The 18,493-nt window shown below is 37.8% G+C and overlaps 1 protein-coding gene across 1 annotated transcript in view; it reads left to right on the top strand.

Annotated features, from left to right (window-relative positions):
- LOC306887072 (disintegrin and metalloproteinase domain-containing protein 10-like) overlaps window positions 1–18,493 on the top strand; it is a 58,971-nt gene that overhangs the window by 7,313 nt on the left and 33,165 nt on the right. The window contains exon 2 of the mRNA XM_079444554.1: window positions 7,482–7,632. Coding sequence (XP_079300680.1) covers window positions 7,482–7,632 — 151 coding nt within the window. The remainder of the gene's footprint in view (window positions 1–7,481; window positions 7,633–18,493) is intronic.

Below are 18,493 nucleotides of genomic sequence, written 5' to 3'. Positions count from 1 at the left end.
ATTCAATGTGTTATTCTCCATTTCTTTGTAATTAGTTGTGAAATTTACTTGCAATTTCTGACTGAAAATTGTTTCTACACCAATTTTTTCAGTCTATTATGGCGGCAGCAACCATTGAAAATAAATTTTGCTTATTTGTCGAACAACAAACTGAAGTTTTGAGCATTTCCCATCTGGATGTCAAATGAGAGCAGCTCAGTTTAACAAAACCGAGTTCAGCTGATTATAGATGTGATGCGAAGGTGGCTGCAATAAAAGATGTGTAATCACAGGCTGTTGCAAGTACTGTGGATGTAGAATATAAAAACATGTAAATAACTTTGTTTACCATTCACTTATTTTCAACAACTAAACTTTTCCATCATCAGTAGTGTTCAGGCCCTCCAATCTTCTCATCCAGTGGTGTCGTGTGTTACTTCTGACAGCTCTGCGGTTATCTTTGTGTGGGAGTCCGAAGCTTTTGTCCTCATGTGGGGTAATTTAGGCAGAAATGAGGCAGCTATTGTTTGTGCCTGTACAAAAGAGCTCAGTGTCCACCCTCCTTTCACAATCATGCCTTTCTCTATGAGTCTATGCATTCTGAAAAGCCTCTGAGTTTCTCCTTTACCCTGAACTATATATATTGTCATCTATAAATACGTCTCTGTACAGGCCTATTCTGGACAGACCTACAACTCGTATTTGTCCACTGCAGTGGATGTGATCTAAATGAAGACTTTGCATTGTCAACCTAAACTTCATTTACATTTACATTTAGCAGACACTTTTATCCAAAGCGACTTACAGTGCATTCAGTGCATTACAGTACTATACATTTTTTGTCAGTATGTCATACTTAATGCTTTTTGTCATACTTAAAGGAACACTCCACATTTTTTGGAAATAGACTCATTTTATAACTCCCCAATAGTTAAACAGTTGAGTTTTACCATTTTTGAATCCATTCAGCCGATCTATGTGTCTGGAGGTAGCACTTTTAGCTTAGCTTAGCATAGATCATTGAATCGGATTAGACCATTAGCATCTCGCTCAAAAATGACTAAAGAGTTTCGATAATTTTCCTATTTATAACTTGACTCTTCTGTAGTTACAACGTGTACAAAGACATACGGAAAAAAGTTGCGATTTTCTAGACCGATATGGCTAGGAACTATATTCTCATTCCGGCGTAATAATCAAGGAACTTTGCTGCCGTACCATGGGTGCACCAGGCGCAATGATATTACGCAGCACCTGAAAGTAGTCCCCAGCTATATCATAACTAGTTACCTAGCTGGGACTACTTTCAGGCCATAGCCATATCGGTCTAGAAAATCGCAACTTTTCATTTTCCGTCGGTCTTAGTGCATGATGATGCCAGACATGGAGATCGGCTGAATGGATTCAAAAATGGTAAAACTCAACTGTGCTGAGTGTTCCTTTAATGCTTTACCCAGTTCCCTTGTCACATCCTCCTCCTGATATACAGAGTCTGTCATACAAATGAAGATTAAAATTAGTATAATTACTGACTGGTTGTTTATTTTGTTGTGTTCATCTACGAAGACACTGGAAGAGAAATACATAATAGTACTAGTATTCATTAACTCATTTTAACTAGTGTAAAATACTCTTTCTTTTGATGTGGTGCTGTAGATTCAGCTCTACCACTGAATAGTGGAGCGGAAAATGCTGATCTGTAGTGGACCGACTCACCCCTCTGCCTTAGCTAATAGAGCAAAATTGTCCCATTTGCTTCTGATAAAACATCACTTCCCTGTCATTACACCTTTATGCTTCTCAGCAATGGTTCACTGGCTGACTCTAGTTCCAGGTAACAGGGCTAAAGATGAACGGCAAATTACTTTTTTTAAAAAGCAAAGTGTCAAGTTGCCATGGAAACAAGGCCAAAACGAGACAGTTGTCCATTAGTCCATAGATATAAGTGTCCTTAGACATGTGAACCGATGTCATTCAAGCCAACCTTGAAACAAGCTGTACATTTAAATAATTTGACATAGTATTGTTCTTTTTCTTATTGCCTTGTGCACTCAACGTATTATCTTCTAAAGTCTGTGAGATGCCTACATACATAGACACTATTTTAAGGCATTATAGACTGACAGCAGCTCAAACAACTAAGGGTCTCTTTTAGGATTTGTGGATGTCATCTGTCTGCAAACAAATGCTGCACTTCACATCTTTTTGAGGTTAGGATGCTTTGAAAAACTCTGCTGTTAAAGTACTTGAGCCAATCACAAAGTCGTGATTAGATTGTGTTAAGAAAAGCAGCTGTGTGAAGGTCAGTTCTGTTAAGTGACTTCATAGAGTTTTAAAATAATTTTGGTACTGATGTTTGAATGGTTGTCAGTGTTCTGATATAGTGAGATTCTTGTGTAACAGTAGCTAAGTATGCACTGACTAGTTCATATAACATCTATCTATAAAATTTACTCCCAAAATTCGATTGTGAGTCCAAAAAATGTCAGGAAGTCACTAGAATATCTAATATATCTTCATAAGTGAACTGTCTAACCTTAACCATATTTAGTGCTCCAGACAGGACTGATAACTTTGCCAACCTACTAAACCGTGAAGGTAACTGCTGGCATGAAGTCATGTAATCAAGCAGTTCATTGAACCCTTTTTCAGTCTGTACAGTGCACTGAATGTAAAGGACTAAAAAGAGAGGAACGAGGGGAAAAAAGTGTTTGCCTTGAAAGTGAGGTAGATAGGAGAGTTGGGGAGGTGGAAGCACTAATGTGTGTGGAATTGGAATGAGTGTTGGAGCGTTCTGCTCCTCTGAGGCAGTATTGCTCCTGATTTCTTTCTCTCTCTTCCCCCCCCCCCCCCCCCCCCCCAGCAAGATGAGAGGAGGATTTTATTTTGCTGTACAGGTGGACAAACAGCCTGCACTGATACTCTGAAGTGTCATCTTGCGATTTAGTGTTTTATGATTAAAGCTGTGCATCAGCCGCAAACCATCAGGTCAGGTGTTTCCCAACTTCTGTCAAAATTCATTCATTAGAAGATAAACAGAACCTGTTTGCTGAGAAAGCTGCCCTGCTGTTTACTTCTTATTTGTTGTGTTTCTTAGAAAAGACACTGATTTTTCTCTTGAAATGACACTTGGTGGATGGCAGAATGCCAAGCGGGAATTTCATTTCTTCTGCTTCTAAAATGTCTCAGCCATTGCGAAGTGTGAAGTGTTAATAGTGTTGCCAATGTGCATGTCTTATTCTTCTGTGATGGTCAAATATTTTGTAGTATTTCATTGTTAAAGGGATAGTTCTCCATAAAATTAAAATTCATTCTTCTTTTACTTACCCTTTTGTGGGACACAAAAGGAGAACTCTGAAGGATGTTAAAGGTGCTCTTTTTTTCTGTACAATCAAAGCAATAGTGGCCATGAACTCTCAAGCTCTAAAACAGACAAAAGAGCTTTTTTTTTCCCATAAACTCATGCACTGTATTATTCATAAGGTGTGGCCACATTGTCTATTGTCAGTAGTGTAGCTATGTATGAAGCACAGCTTCACATCAAACTAAGCAGCTTTCTGTTGGTCAATGCAGTACAATGCAGTGAAATCTTTCACTCTCACACAGAATTTCAGATTGTGTAGATTCCTGTTGAAATGACTGGTTTTCACCCATGACAATTCGTCAAACAATAAATGTGTTTGAAGCCATACAGTACCTCTATTTAAGGAACAGATTGAAACTTAATTTGTTATTTTTTTGTTTTTCTTTCTTCAGCAGGATGGTCCCATTTAAAACCGAGACTCGCTTGACTGGGTTTGGAACCAAATGAGGCTTGGTACTCGATACCAGGATTTTCATTTTTGTTTGCTGTACCCTTTTAACTAGTAGCCTCTGGCAGATGGAATTATAATTAACGTTAAAGCATTTTTGTGAAATTGCTGTATTCTCAATGTGCTCTGGGTAAGCTTTTGAAAGCAGTTGAGAAACATTTGAGGAGAAAAAAAAAATGCTTCTCGATAGAACAGCATTACAGAGCTCTGAGTCAACTCTTGAACACTAGATTGAAGGAGTATTGGCCCTGTGACATTCAGTTTTTGTTGTACACAGCATAAATCGGTTCAGAACGTCTGCAGACGTGACCCGTCAGTGCTGTTGGCCCTCTTGCACAGCCGTTATTCTGTTCTCAGAGTGAAAGGAACCGCTTTATTCAAGCCATTTTGGTGCTTGAGGCTTATTGTCATAGCAGACATGGTTGGAGCCCTGGGGAGGCATAGTTTAGATTCAAAACAGGAAAGATTGGTTCTCTGTAGGTTGTGTTGACTGATGGAAAGCCAGAGTCAAAGTTCTTCCTCTGAAAATACATCAGCCAGAGGTTGGAGTGTCTTACTAGTCATATTGTCTTATAGATTCTTTTATACATTGTCAGACTGCATTGCCTTTTCCAAAATAAGCAGAGTATATAACTGTCATCTTCCTGTCAAGATTTCAGGCTTGTGAAGAAAGAGACTAGAAAAGCTGTTCGTGAGATGAAATGTATGGATCGCTGTGGGTAATTTGCGTGTACAACTGTTGTTGCATCAGATACTATAGTGTCGTGACTAAGTAAACGCTCCCTGCTAAGGTCAGGCTATTCTTAGCATAAATGCTACTGTGCCAGGAAGTTGCTTTTTGAGGCTGAGGAAGGATGGGAGGGGAAAAAACATAAATACTGTACTTTCCCACAATAGAAGTGGAAAATATAAGTGCCCTCATGAAACATGACCATATAGTTTTTTTTTTTCTCTCTGTTCTCTGCTCCTCTTATTAATGTATGTTATGACCAGTGGTGGACAAAGTACACAGATCAAGTACTTGAGTAAAAGTACAGATACGTATAATAAAATATTACTCCAGTAAAAGTCAAAGTACTGCTTTTTAAATTTTACTCGAGTGAAAGTAAAAAAGTACTGATAGATAGATTTTGCAATTTTATGTAGACTACTTAAAGGTGCCATAGAATGCATTTGATACAGCATTTTAAATTGTTCTCTGATATCTACACAGAAGGTATGTGGCTTAGGTAAGGGCAAAAAATCTCAAGAAACGATTTTACATGTCCATTTACAACCCTAGGATTTCTCCCTAGAATGAAACGGTCTGTTATTGGCTTATTTGGCAGGGTCATAAATAATAATGAGCTCTGCTCTGATTGGCTGTTTCACAGCGCTGCGCAATGTTGAGCTCTGCTCTGATTGGCTGTTTCACAGTACGACTCATCAGCAAGAAGGAAGCACAGGGAGGAAAATATATATTTAAATACTTTCTCTCGCAGTTATATCGTCGGGTAATTATACTGTATATAAAACGCGGGCATCAGGGAGCCGTTATTAATATGCGAGGCATTGAAACTGCTTTTGAACGATCCATCGATCGCGTTATAGTTCACTTTCAAGAGACGCGATCACACAAACTATGTTTACATTATGGAGCAACAGTACTTACCACACATTTCACAAAATCAGATGCTTGTCAGTGGTGCTCAGGATCTGTAAGTCATTCGCCATCATCCTCATCTCTCCTTACTGAGAGTGAAATCTTATGAACTGTAACAGGCTACCGCTAGCAAGGAGCTAACCATGTCCCTTTAGTGGCTCGCGTTATTTGCTTTCTGTGCCTTTCTGAATACAGACACCAACCCATCCCTGCACTTCACACCCCCTGCACGGCCTGGAACATAACATTTATTGAGTTATTTTCGCTGTTGTCCGCGCTTGTTTATTTACAATACCTGCAGAGCTTCTGATGGTTCGGCCGGCTTAGAACATGGGCGGGTTTATGCAAATGTTGGGGGCGTAGTGATCGCGACTGTTGCGTCACAGTCGGTGTTATGTTCTGATTCGCCTGTTTTTCAGTGGTCTTTTTTAATCACGAGATTTACATATGAAGGAGAAAACTATGGTGTTTGAGGCTCACTGTATGTCATTTCCATGTACAGAACTGTTATTATTTAAATATGCCAGGGTAAAGACAGTTTTTCATTCTATGGCACCTTTAATTTAACTTTATAATAGCACATTTTTATAATCCTACTGCCCAAAATACCTGTAATTTTCCTAAAATGACCACTATATGGAGTCAAGATATATATATTTGTTGTTGATATGGACTACGTTGATAAGAGTGATGTAGTGATGTTCACTGTGAAGCTTACACTGCGATGTACCTGAGAGAAAACACATTTGACCGTCTAATTTTCCCCAGTAAGAAAAAAAGTGTTTTAAAACTTCTTGTTTTGCAGAACGTCACAGTTATATATGACATGAGAATTAGGCCTGAAGTTAGGAAGAACATTTTAAGAAAAATATAATTATATTTTCATGATTTTTTTTCTTCTCAAACCTTGTCTGTGGTGTAAAAACACCCCTGGCCGAATCACTTCACACTAATTACTGTAGTTACTGTGTTCTGAACATCACATCCTTTCTTTTTACATCAGATGGAATCTATCTAGGTGGCTGAATAAAAATATTTGGACTTTATATCAAAAAATTTCCTCAACTTGGCACCAGCAAGCTTGTTAGCTAGACAGTTAGCATTAGCTAACAATATTTACTTATTTTCAGTGTGGTTATGAATAAACATTCATCTGTCTGCTCGGCTCAATGATCTAAACAATATAAAAATTTGTACTGTTGATAAACAATATAAAAACAGACGTCACACAGGGCTAAATGCATAGCAATTTAATAAAACTGCTAACTTTACAGCAGCGGGGAATATGAACGTGCATGAGTTACTTAATTTAATCTGTTATTTTAATGTTTTGTTTTTTGACCTAAAACATAGAGACACTGACATTGATCTGTGTGCATTCAAGCATTTCAGTGGGTTTAAATAGATCACCCTTTACAGATGGAAAAGAAGCTCCAAGACAGCAATAAATTCATAACCACTTTTGCTGGACAGGGACATTGCTGGCCAAATACTACTGATTGAGTTGTTGTTTGCCTTTGTTTTTTTGGTTTTTTTTATATAAAGTTTGGCCGGATCCCCGTAACTGTCTTATAATTTCTGGATGTTTTAAGGATAAATTCAGTGTGATGAACTGGAAATCCACATTCTTTTTTGTTTGTTTGTTTGTTTTTGGCACTACATGGTGCCCATCCCTGACATGGTGCCCTGGGCATGTGTCCAGTCACCCATCTGTTTAAAACGGCCCTCATAGAGCCGCAGATGTATTACGCAGCAGAAACGCTGTCGGTTTGAAAGCTCGGTGCCCTGCTGTAATGCTGATTCGCTTGCACACTGCAGACACAGGATGTGTGAAACGGGCCTAAGCCTTGTAATTTACGGATAATGAGTCATCATGTTGCAGCTCAAAGTGTAATTCCAACAGTCACAGAGGTTTATACCCACTCTGTCACCCCAGTTTGCCTGTTAACCTTCTGCGCCAAGTCTTGTGTTCAATAATAGCTAGTCAGATCACAACCTGTCTCTGAGTTTCATCTGTCTTTCTCTCTATTCCTTCTTTTATTCCGTAGGTCAATATGGGAAACCCCTGAGCAAGTATATTCGACATTACGAAGGCCTGTCCTACGACACAGACGTCTTGCACAGCAAGCACCAGAGGGCTAAGAGAGCTCTGTCTCACCAGGACCAGTTCCTGCACCTGGACTTCCACGCTCACGGCAGGTCAGCCAAGCTTTCTTTTCTGCTCACTTGTTGATTCTGGAAAACTGGATGTGTCTTGTTCTGATTTAATACTCGTTGTCTGAGCATTTATGAGGGGAAAGGAGCTTCACAGATCTTGCGTTCTGTGAAAATTGAGTCTTTTTTCTATAGGAATGACCCTGGATTGTTCTACCTGAGGTTACACTTTTCACAGAGCTATACAGAATGATGGAGACCCCCGGTGATTCAGCGCTCCAAACAATGTGGAGACAAATTGATCAGGCTTAGATCTTTGGGGTCTGGCAAGCAGCCCACTAACAGAAAGCTTCCCGTTTCTGTGGTTTGTGAGCATGTCTTTAGCATCGTTCTGTTTTTGGATGGTACAACTGGTGCCATATAATTGCACCTGATGCAGTGTGGTAATATGCCCAGTCAACATTTACACAGGATATGATTTGCACCATTCTGATGACAGACACTGTCTGACACCTTTATGACATTATATCTCAGTAGTAAATTAACTCACTGTAGTAACTTTAATATAGCTGCCAGCTTTTTACTCTAAATTCCCCTCCGTTTAATCTAAGATTTCATCTGACACAATCCTTTTTTTGTCTTTATTTCACTACAGGGATTTTAGAAAGGTTAATTTTTTAGTCTGTAGGAAAGAAACTGATGAGTCTTCATGAAAGATTTATTGCAGGTTTCATACAAGTTCATCTCAGCAGCCTCTGTAGCATGATGTCGATTACCACAGAAAATACTTTCAACTCCTACCTCAGTTTGAATAAAAATGATAAACATGTACAGCCTCTCCCCATGAAAGCATTTGGTGCATATTTATCATAAGATTTAAAAGCAGAAATGGAAAGCTTGTATTTTTGTTAACATGAATTATTCATTTGAAAAATAACTTGATCTATACAGTTTTTTTTTTTTTTTTTTTTTTTTTTTTAACAGTCCAAAGGGTTGCTCATACTGACAGCAGTTTACAGCAGCAAAGTGACAGGATAGTATTCATTTTTAACAAGAGTTGGTGCTTTTCGTTGACACAATCAAAAGATACCCGTGGAAAAGAAACAAAGTTGAGCAGAGCTTAACTTTATGCAAATGACCAGTGACGCATTCATTTTAACATTTATTTGCTGCGTTTTAAACATCCCCCAATGGGCTTCCATTGTAAGTGCATTACTGTGAAAACATTTTTCCTTCATTTTTATAAACCAAGGCATGTCTTTTTTTTTTTTTTTTTTTTTTTTTTTTTTAAAGCAACGTTCTACAGATGCCTTTCACCAAAGCTTTAATTTAACTATATTAATTCAACCAGTACTAATTCATCAAGTCCTTCTGACTTTCTTTTTAAGGATCTTTAATCACACACAAGCCTGTCTCAGTATTTTGTGAAAGAATAAACAACTGAATTAAATAACAAGCATACAAATGAATAGTCTTGTTTTATTAGGCAATGCAAGAGACTGTGATGCCACTGCACAAATCCATTTTGCCTTTTATCTCAACCTCCCTTTTGTCGGCAGTATTGTTCCCTTCTGACCCTGCTAAATGAAAACAAGAGCCAAAGGACAGGAAGACCTGAGCCTGCTAAGCCCAATGACATAATCTTTCCTTCGAGACGGATCTGTCTGTGTTTTCCTGTGATTGAATGTTGAAAGCTAGACATCTTAGATTTACAATATCATCCAAACAAATGTTGTCTGTTTTCAAGAATGCATGTGTGTCAAGATAAGAGTAAGCACAGAACAAAAATGACTGCTCAAGTGCAGATTACCATACTGTACAAACACACATGTACATAAGCACTAGTGTATTCCTTTGTGTCGTGACAAAAGAACGCACCAAAACACACATGCAAGTCCACATAACTATCTGCTTTCTTCCTGCCTGCATGTGTGTGAATGAGTGTTCAGCAACCTAAAAATAACACATCCCAAGCGTTCTTTTTTCACTCTCTCTCTCTCTCTCTCTGTGTCTTCACATGAAGTGAGACTAAAGGAAGACAGCAGCTTACAAAGGAAGTGCTGTTATCAGTGAGTGAGTATGCCACAATGGATTCTACATTAAATAGTCATTGTGGACATTAGAAAAAGTGGATGATACTAAGTGAAAACTGTCCAAATGTTGTGTGATCCGAGTACTTAAACCATATTCGGATCTAGTCAGAAATCCATGTGACTACATCATATATTTAGTGCAAAGACTCTTCTTAAATGTGTAAATAGCAGTCCATCTCATATGTATCATCATAGATGGACGTTAATATCAGGTGTAAACAAGGGTCCTTGTTTGCAGGAGCTCACAGGGCTCTTTCACTCTTTGGACTTCCTTTTTTTTTTAGCCCAGTCAAAAGGAGGGAGAAAAGGAGGGACAGAAAAAAGAAACCCACAGAAGTCACTCCTCCATACAGTCACGTATTTCAAAGAGAAAGCACTGCCAAGCATCAATGGTAGAAGGCTTGGCCCCATTGATTCGTGCTGTTGTACATTCACAGGAGACTATTTGCATGAGGCTACGGATCCAATATGTTTTCCCACACACATGCGGTGTAAACCAGTTCTGTATTATGGTCTTCTTCGCAGCTGTAAAACCAGCAAACAACATTCTCTTTTGCATCAAACTTATACAGAGACCAGAATCATCATTAGACACAAACTTGGGTTAACTGACCAATCAATTTGCAGTAAGGATGATAAAACCAGGTTTACATGTGTCCATAGTACTTCAAAGGTCTCTTTTGAAGCCATTGTACTCAAACATGATGAAGGTCATCTATTGTGAAAGGGGTTCTGGGAGGCCAATGTGTGAGTCAAGTTGAGGTTTAGGTGCCTAACAGGATCTCTGAGTGTGGCACAGCATATGAAGTGGCCAAATGTCACATGTGATGGAGTGTTTTTCTTTAAATCCATTATTCATGAATCAGCCTTATTATGTTTGGATGCTGGATTTAATTTATATAACCAGGTTAAAGTGCTCATTGAATGATGCTGTATATATTCTTTTGTCTGTAAGTGGTACATGAGAATGTCTGATAACTTAGTGAAAGAAAATTGCACTTATAATTAATGTGAATGTGTGTTACTGAGAAGGGTGGAGAATCTTTTGCATTTAATAAACCTTGCTTATGAGCAGACATACATCATGAAATGTAAATAAGCTGCCCTTAGACCAGTTGCCTTCATATTAATATTTTAGAATATTACTCTTTTATTGTTTCAGAAATAAAATTAGCAAATTTATTTTAGGGATTCACCAATATTAAAAGTCTGACTGACACTGTTTCTGATAATAAAACCTTAAATCAATTTTTAAAGCTTAAATTGAGTTTAAGCTTCACAACACTATGTACAGTATTAAAATGTTTGTTCATTTTGAGCTTTGTTAATATTTACATTTAGCAGGGTTAAATTATTAGTGTTTTTAAAGTATGTGGTAGATGACAGATTTATATTAGAGAATATATAAATGAAATGTATACAATTTTAAATGATATTAAAATAGAAAAGTTATTTTCATTTGTGATTTCACAATATAACTTTTTTTTTAATTATTATTTGTAACCAAATAAATGCAGCATTGGTGAAGAGATTTCAAAAACATCAACAATTGTAACTGACTCCACTATTTAACTGTCGTGTACATCCGTGTTCAACCAATACCAATCATAAGTACGATACAGATATATTGTGGATCCCTAAACTACTGAATAAAAAAACTGTATAACAAAGATACAAGGGTCACGTGACAGACACAACTTTCTACTTTCCTGCGGCCACAGATTCCCTATATGAACTCCTGTGCAACACATTTGTTTTTGGTTTTTTTGTGTGTGTCTCAGGAGGGTTTTGTTCAGTAGGTACTATTCTCTCTGTCCCTTCTCTTGAAAAGAACCATTGTGTTGTATTTAACTGCTGGATAGTTTGCATATAACAAGCCTTGGTGTTCTCGGTTATCACTGTTTAGTGTCTGACATTAACTCAAGAACTCCAACTGTATGTTCAGACACATGTGGGGTGGTGTGCCTGAAAACTGTTGTCTGTGGCTGAAAGCAGTGTATTGTTTGAAAGAGAGCAGTGCAGTGCAGCAAGTGTGTGTGTGTGGGGTACATTTAGTGTGTTTTGCCTATTGGGATTAGCGGTTTAAGCTGCAGTGGAGCATCATGCCAGAGGTGGAACAGAATGAGCCCTGGAGCTAATCTCTCCAAGGTGAGTCCGCAGAGGCAGAGAGGCTTACGAGTGAATGAATATTTAACAATGCAGGAGATTCATGGGGAGTCACACATCACCGTATGACTTGAGCCTAGTCAGCGTGAGTCTTGTGACTAATACTGATATGCACATCTCTTCCCAGATCAGTCTGCCTGTTATCACTTCTCTCGCTGAAAAAGTGAGGTAATCTCTGTACTGTTCCTGCAGTGACACTGGCCCTCACACACATGAGTTGAAGTGATGCCATAGTCAGAACAAGCAGTGTATTTGCATTACATTACCGTACATTAGCAGTCACTTTTCTATCCAAGGTGACTTGGAGTACATCATCTATGGCACAGTCCCTCTGGAGCAACCCAGACTCAAATGTCTAGCTCAAAGGCACAATGGATATAGAATCAGTTATTCATGAATTAGGGTTTGGACTGGTAATTTTATGATGGCATACTGAAGTAAGATAGCTGCCCATAACTTCCCCAAGGGCTTTAGGTATTGGCAAGGCTTTGGAAAACAAAAAGCTTAGGCTGGCTGTGTCATCTCTCAGTTGATTAAAAAAGTCTCCAACTAAACAAAACTGAACTGAGAGTTTGTGATTTAATCTCTAGGGAAGTAACTGTATACATCAGCGTCAAAGTAACAGGAAAGGGGTAAAGGAGGTTAGTTTGTCATTTTGATGAATGTTTTTCAGCTTTTCGGCTCACATCAGTTTGATCTTATGGGAAACCTTCTGTGACTTGTATTTTTTTTTTTTTTTTTTGCTTCTTTGGCCTCATAAACAGTAGTTACTTTGTTAAATACATACAAATTCCACAAATACATTCAAAGTCAATTGCTTTGTAATAGGGATCATATATATATATATATATATATATATATATATATATATATATATATATATATATATATATATATCAACATATTGATACCTGCCAGATTTTCAATATTTAGACTATATCAAGCAATTGGTCTGAAAAGGAATCCTAACCTTCTGAAAAGGGAGTGGTGGTATAACAGAATCACTAGACTTTGCTATGCAGACAGCAAGGGTGTTAAGAGATTGTAATCCTGCTCAGTGTATATATTAGCCTTGACTTTTTTGATTACACACAGCCATGATCACTACAAAATTCCCCCTTCCTCCTCTTCACCGGCTGCATAAATATACCAGTCAGCAGGCACTTGGTGAACCAGCACATTAAATAATTGTCTTTGTGTATGAGGTTTATTTGAGTGTCTGATGTGATGTTTCTGTCTCTCCTAAACGCTGATGCTGCACTTCTGCCAGCCTGTCACTCATTGCTTTTCTAGTGTAGGTTGTACACTGTTAGCAATTTCAAACGGTTTTTACAATAACTTACTGGCAAAACAGTGCATCTTCACCTCTTCTCCTGTCTTAGGATGTTTTCAGTGCATTGTTGTTTCCTCTGGATTTATCCTCACAAAGAATCTTTAGGCAACAGAAACAATGGGGAAAAAAGACAAGCAGCCAAAGAATATATAGCCATCTGCAAAACCCAGGTGCTGCTCCAAAACGTGGCCTCCACCTTTGCTCACCATCCACTTTTGTTAGTGACAGAAATGTCTTCTCTGAAAAACAAGAAGTAGAAATGACACACTTAAAAGGGAAACCTCATACAGAATACACAAAGTACTCAAAAACATAGTTGTTCTCTTACCATGAATATCAGTGTCAGGGTGGCTGGCATGCTCATGTCTTTCTTGGTGCTTCATTACAGTTGCCTTTAAAACACAAATACAAACCCGATTCCAAAAAAGTTGGGACACTGTACAAATTGTGAATAAAAACAGAATGCAATGATGTGGAAGTTTCAAATTTCAATATTTTATTCAGAATACAACATAGATGACATATCAAATGTTTAAACTGAGAAAATGTATCATTTTAAGGGAAAAATAAGTTTATTTTAAATTTCATGGCATCAACACATCTCAAAAAAGTTGGGACAAGGCCATGTTTACCACTGTGTGGCATCCCCTCTTCTTTTTATAACAGTCTGCAAACGTCTGGGGACTGAGGAGACAAGTTGCTCAAGTTTAGGAATAGGAGTGTTGTTCCATTCTTGTCTAATACAGGCTTCTAGTTGCTCAATTGTCTTAGGTCTTCTTTGTCGCATCTTCCTCTTTATGATGCGCCAAATGTTTTCTATGGGTGAAAGATCTGGACTGCAGGCTGGCCATTTCAGTACCCGGATCCTCCTTCTACGCAGCCATGATGTTGTAATTGATGCAATATGTGGTCTGGCATTGTCATGTTGGAAAATGCAAGGTCTTCCCTGAAAGAGACAACGTCTGGATGGGAGCATATGTTGTTCTAGAACTTGGATATACCTTTCAGCATTGATGGTGCCTTTCCAGATGTGTAAGCTGCCCATGCAGCCCCATACCATCAGAGATGCAGGCTTCTGAACTGAGCGCTGATAACAACTTGGGTTGTCCTTGTCCTCTTTAGTCCGGATGACATGGCGTCCCAATTTTCCAAAAATAACTTCAAATTTTGATTCGTCTGACCACAGAACAGTTTTCCACTTTGCCACAGTCCATTTTAAATAAGCCTTGGCCCAGAGAAAACGCCTGCGCTTCTGGATCATGTTTAGATATGGCTTCTTTTTTGACCTATAGAGTTGTAGCCGGCAACGGCGAATGGCACGGTGGATTGTGTTCACCGACAATGTTTTCTGGAAGTATTCCTGAGCCCATGTTGTGATTTCCATTACAGTAGCATTCCTGTATGTGATGCAGTGCCGTCTAAGGGCCCGAAGATCACGGGCATCCAGTAAAATATACTGTCTATAGTGGATGCAGACAGTAAAGTGCTGCCCCGGTATATTTCTGACGTACAGATGAACTCCAAGCGCTCACACTGTTTCTGACATGAAGGACAAACGGATTTTTCCAATCATTGCAAGCGATGTAACACACCCAGTGTAGTCAGTCCCAAGCTGTTTCGCCATTGTAGACACGGTGTCAATCCAAATGTAAGAAATGAGGAAAATAAAACAACCTCAATAGAATGGCTCCAAAGAAGCATTTACAGCAAATACAGTAGTATACAGCAGTTTTCAAAAATACAGTAAGTCTCTGTATGTGGGGTCTGACGTCAAAGAAAATTCCCACGATGCAAAGGGTGTTATTTACTGTAAAGGGAATTTGCAGTATTTTACAGGGTGATATACAGTAAATAACTGTAGAAATTACAGAAATGTCTAACAGTGTAGAGACGGTCTTTCTAGAGACTGGTAGACTTGCTCTAATCACTGCAGGTGTTTTAGAGGACAGATTCTTCAGTTGATAATATGTGATATCTGATCGGATTCAGATATCTTTTCCTCTCTCTGTCAGTACTTCTTTCTGTCTCTCCTTTCAGTACCGAGTTCATGTAGGTAGAATTACTCAGAGGTAGAGATCGACCGATACATCGATTTACCGATATTTTTCCCGATATTTAAGCATTTTTCCATAATCGAATATCGGTTTTGTAATATCGGATTCCCCGATAAACACCGCCATCTTGTGGACGTTTTCAGAATTGCGCATCTGAGGGGAGACAAGACAGCAATGGCCTGCAGGTACTTGATTTGCTGTAGTTAGTAAACTATTTAATATTACAGGCATTAATGCACAAATTAGATGTATTACATAAATGCCTGATATATAGTTTAAATGCAACTTAGCTCTAAGAAATATGATAAATAAGATACTCTGTCAAGCCCTGTCCCTATAAAGATAGGCTATAACTTTGCCTGAAATAACACAGCCATGAATTAGCACATGGTGGAAATAAAAGCGCTGAATTTAATTCTCTCTGTGGTCTATTAGTCTCGTGAAGTCGGAGTCACATAGATAATCCGTCGAGTCCTCTCCCAATAAAGACGCAACTTTGCATGAATTAAATAATACAGCCATGAATGATTGCATGTTGGAAAGAAAAGCATTGAATGTAATTCTCTCTCTGTTGTCTATATGCTCATCATTAGTCTCGTGAAGCCGCTTTCATATTGCAGTTCACTCAGCGGGTTGATGCTCAAGAAATGCTCAGCACGGCCACCGCATGTAACTTTTAACAAGATTCACTTTTTTGAAGCACCCTAAATTGTATTAACACTTACTATATAACCATTATTTCGTTTATAAACATCTAAATTAATACAACTCTATGGAAATTAATTATTTATTATCTATATTTATCTATAATTATCTATATCTATATTTATTAGTTTGAGTAGCCTATAGTTCTGTGTAAAGGCATATTAAACCGCGCTGTCAGCAGCATAATTTAGAGCATGCCAGTTGAGAAATGAAATAAAATACAATGCTTGTTATATTCCAATATTCCAGAGAATATTATTCCGTGAATTAACATTATCCAGTGAATTATTCTTCACTCTTTATCCTATTAAACAGCTTATAAACCTACTAAAACTGTAGTTAAAAATGGAAGTTGATATGACTCCTTTCCTTTATTTTCTCCATTTGAAAACATTAGACTTTCTATGTTAATTTTGCTTACTGCTAATATTAGTGTTGCTGCTAAAGCTTTTTATAAATAAAATGTTTTTTATTGTTGTAATACGAAGATTAAATTGAACATGACAGGGCTCTAGACTGCGACCAAAATGGTAATTGTTTGCGAGTTAAAATTTGACGTGGTCGCATTTGTACGAGTGCCAAGTTTGCGCTGCTCCAAAGCGTCTGCTTCATACAGCGCTCGCTGCCAGCCGCAGCACATTATAGCAGGAGTCAGATTTCACTGATCACGTGAAGAGAGGTGCTTTCAGCCGAGCGCTTAGTGGGTAGAGCCTGGTTTATACTCGCCGCGTCAGCACGAGCGTGAAGGTGCGCGTCGCGGATGGAGCGCAACGGATGGATTTGTTTTCAAACTAAAGTAAAAGACCGCTTCTTAAACCAGAGAAGGTGAACGTGGTGGTATTCTTGTAGAAAAAACTCCTGTCAGCTACAGCCAGTTTAGTTTTACTTTTCTTTTTGTTTTCGTTTTGAGAAGCTTGTTATCTTTGCTGTTTACCTCAGGTTATGCTATGGAGGCTTTCCTTAATTAAAAAAAAATATATATTAATATTTATTTGCTTCCTCAGAGTTTGCTAAACATTCTGTAATATACTAGGTATATAGTACAGCATGTGGTGTGTCCTATGCCATGCCTCGTCTTATTCGTTTTTGTTGATAAATGTTATGTAAGAGTTTGTCATTGTCAACGTACTGTTTTATTGTTGTTGTGCTTTTTAATTAAGAATAACAATGAATCCATCTTTTTGTTTTAGTCTTAAAAAGTTAAAGGTGTATAGATATAAGCAAAACAGACAATGATCTTTTCTTGTAAAATTTGACACCAAGATCGCAAATTTGAAAGTAAAAAGCGCAGGAAAAAAGGAATTCCTGTTCACAAAATTTAAATCACAAATAATAATACAGATGAAAAAGAACGAGTTGAATGTTGAAAACTTTCGTTACCATATAACTATAAACTATGATAAAAGTTCATCAGCATGCATTGATTAATCAAATGTTGTAGCAAAAACAAAAAACAAATTGCAACCAAATTATGTGCTCATGCGCAAAAGTGAGATCAGTGGGAAGAATGAGTCTAGAGCCCTGCGTGAAAGACTGCTAATTCTCAAAACATTTTTTGTTAAGATGACTGAAAGGAGGAAAAACCAAAGTGAAGTATGGACTTACTTCACGCAGTCATTTATTTACTTTATAACAGTAAATAAATATCGGTTCTGCATATCGGTTATCGGGCACATAGACATGCAAATAATTGGTATCGGTATCGGTTATAAAAAATCAATATCGGTCGATCACTACTCAGAGGTTTGTTGGTCTCTTAGAAGGTCAGAGAGAATTACCTCTGTCATTTGGCTCCTGCCCCCAGCTCTCAGAGCTAGCAGGCTGGGCTTAGTTCAGATGTCCACCTCAATACTGTGGATGAACTCACTTGTTTGTTCAACCAGAGTTCAGTGATAGATGCAGTATTATTTGACTGAAGGATCTTAGCCAGACCTGCTTTCCCACAGAGGTATCGTATAGGGTGTTTTCTGTGTGGGAACTCAACTCTGTATGTGTGGCCATTTTAGTCAAAATGTTTTGTTGCTGTGAATAAAAGATGCGGAGGAGTGCCTGCGTGTGAATACACACTTTCAGACATATTTATTAACTAAAATCATGCATATTAAGATTACAGTACTTAGCATTTCATGTAGTCCAACTCATTTGCAATTTACTACAAATAGCTTGTTTTTATAAGCCAAATTTTACTTATGCTAGCGACTGCTTCAAAAAAGATTTAATTTTCATATTTATTCGTATTAAAATGTTTAACACTATATTAGATTGTATGTAGACATGTTATTTAAGTTTTTAGTCTTCCTTACAGACAGAATATATGTGCTTGTTTCATAAGCTTTTTTTCTTTAATTACACCGCATGTGTACTCGTATAAGCTGATATTCAACATGGAATTACAATAGCTAATGAAATTTTTAATGAAAATCGTCCCCTAAAGCAAGAGGATAGTCTTCTAAGACCCCGGTTATTTAAAAGCATTAAACATAACTTGCTTACATATTAAACTGTAATTGATGCTCTTTGTTAATCATTCATGATTTATCATTATTTGCATGATT

This window comes from Barbus barbus (assembly GCF_936440315.1).
Source record: "Barbus barbus genome assembly, chromosome: 2".
NCBI classification, from domain to species: Eukaryota; Metazoa; Chordata; class Actinopteri; order Cypriniformes; family Cyprinidae; genus Barbus; species Barbus barbus.
The sequence above is the reverse complement of the archived record's forward strand: the minus strand, read 5'-3'. Positions and strand labels throughout refer to the sequence as shown.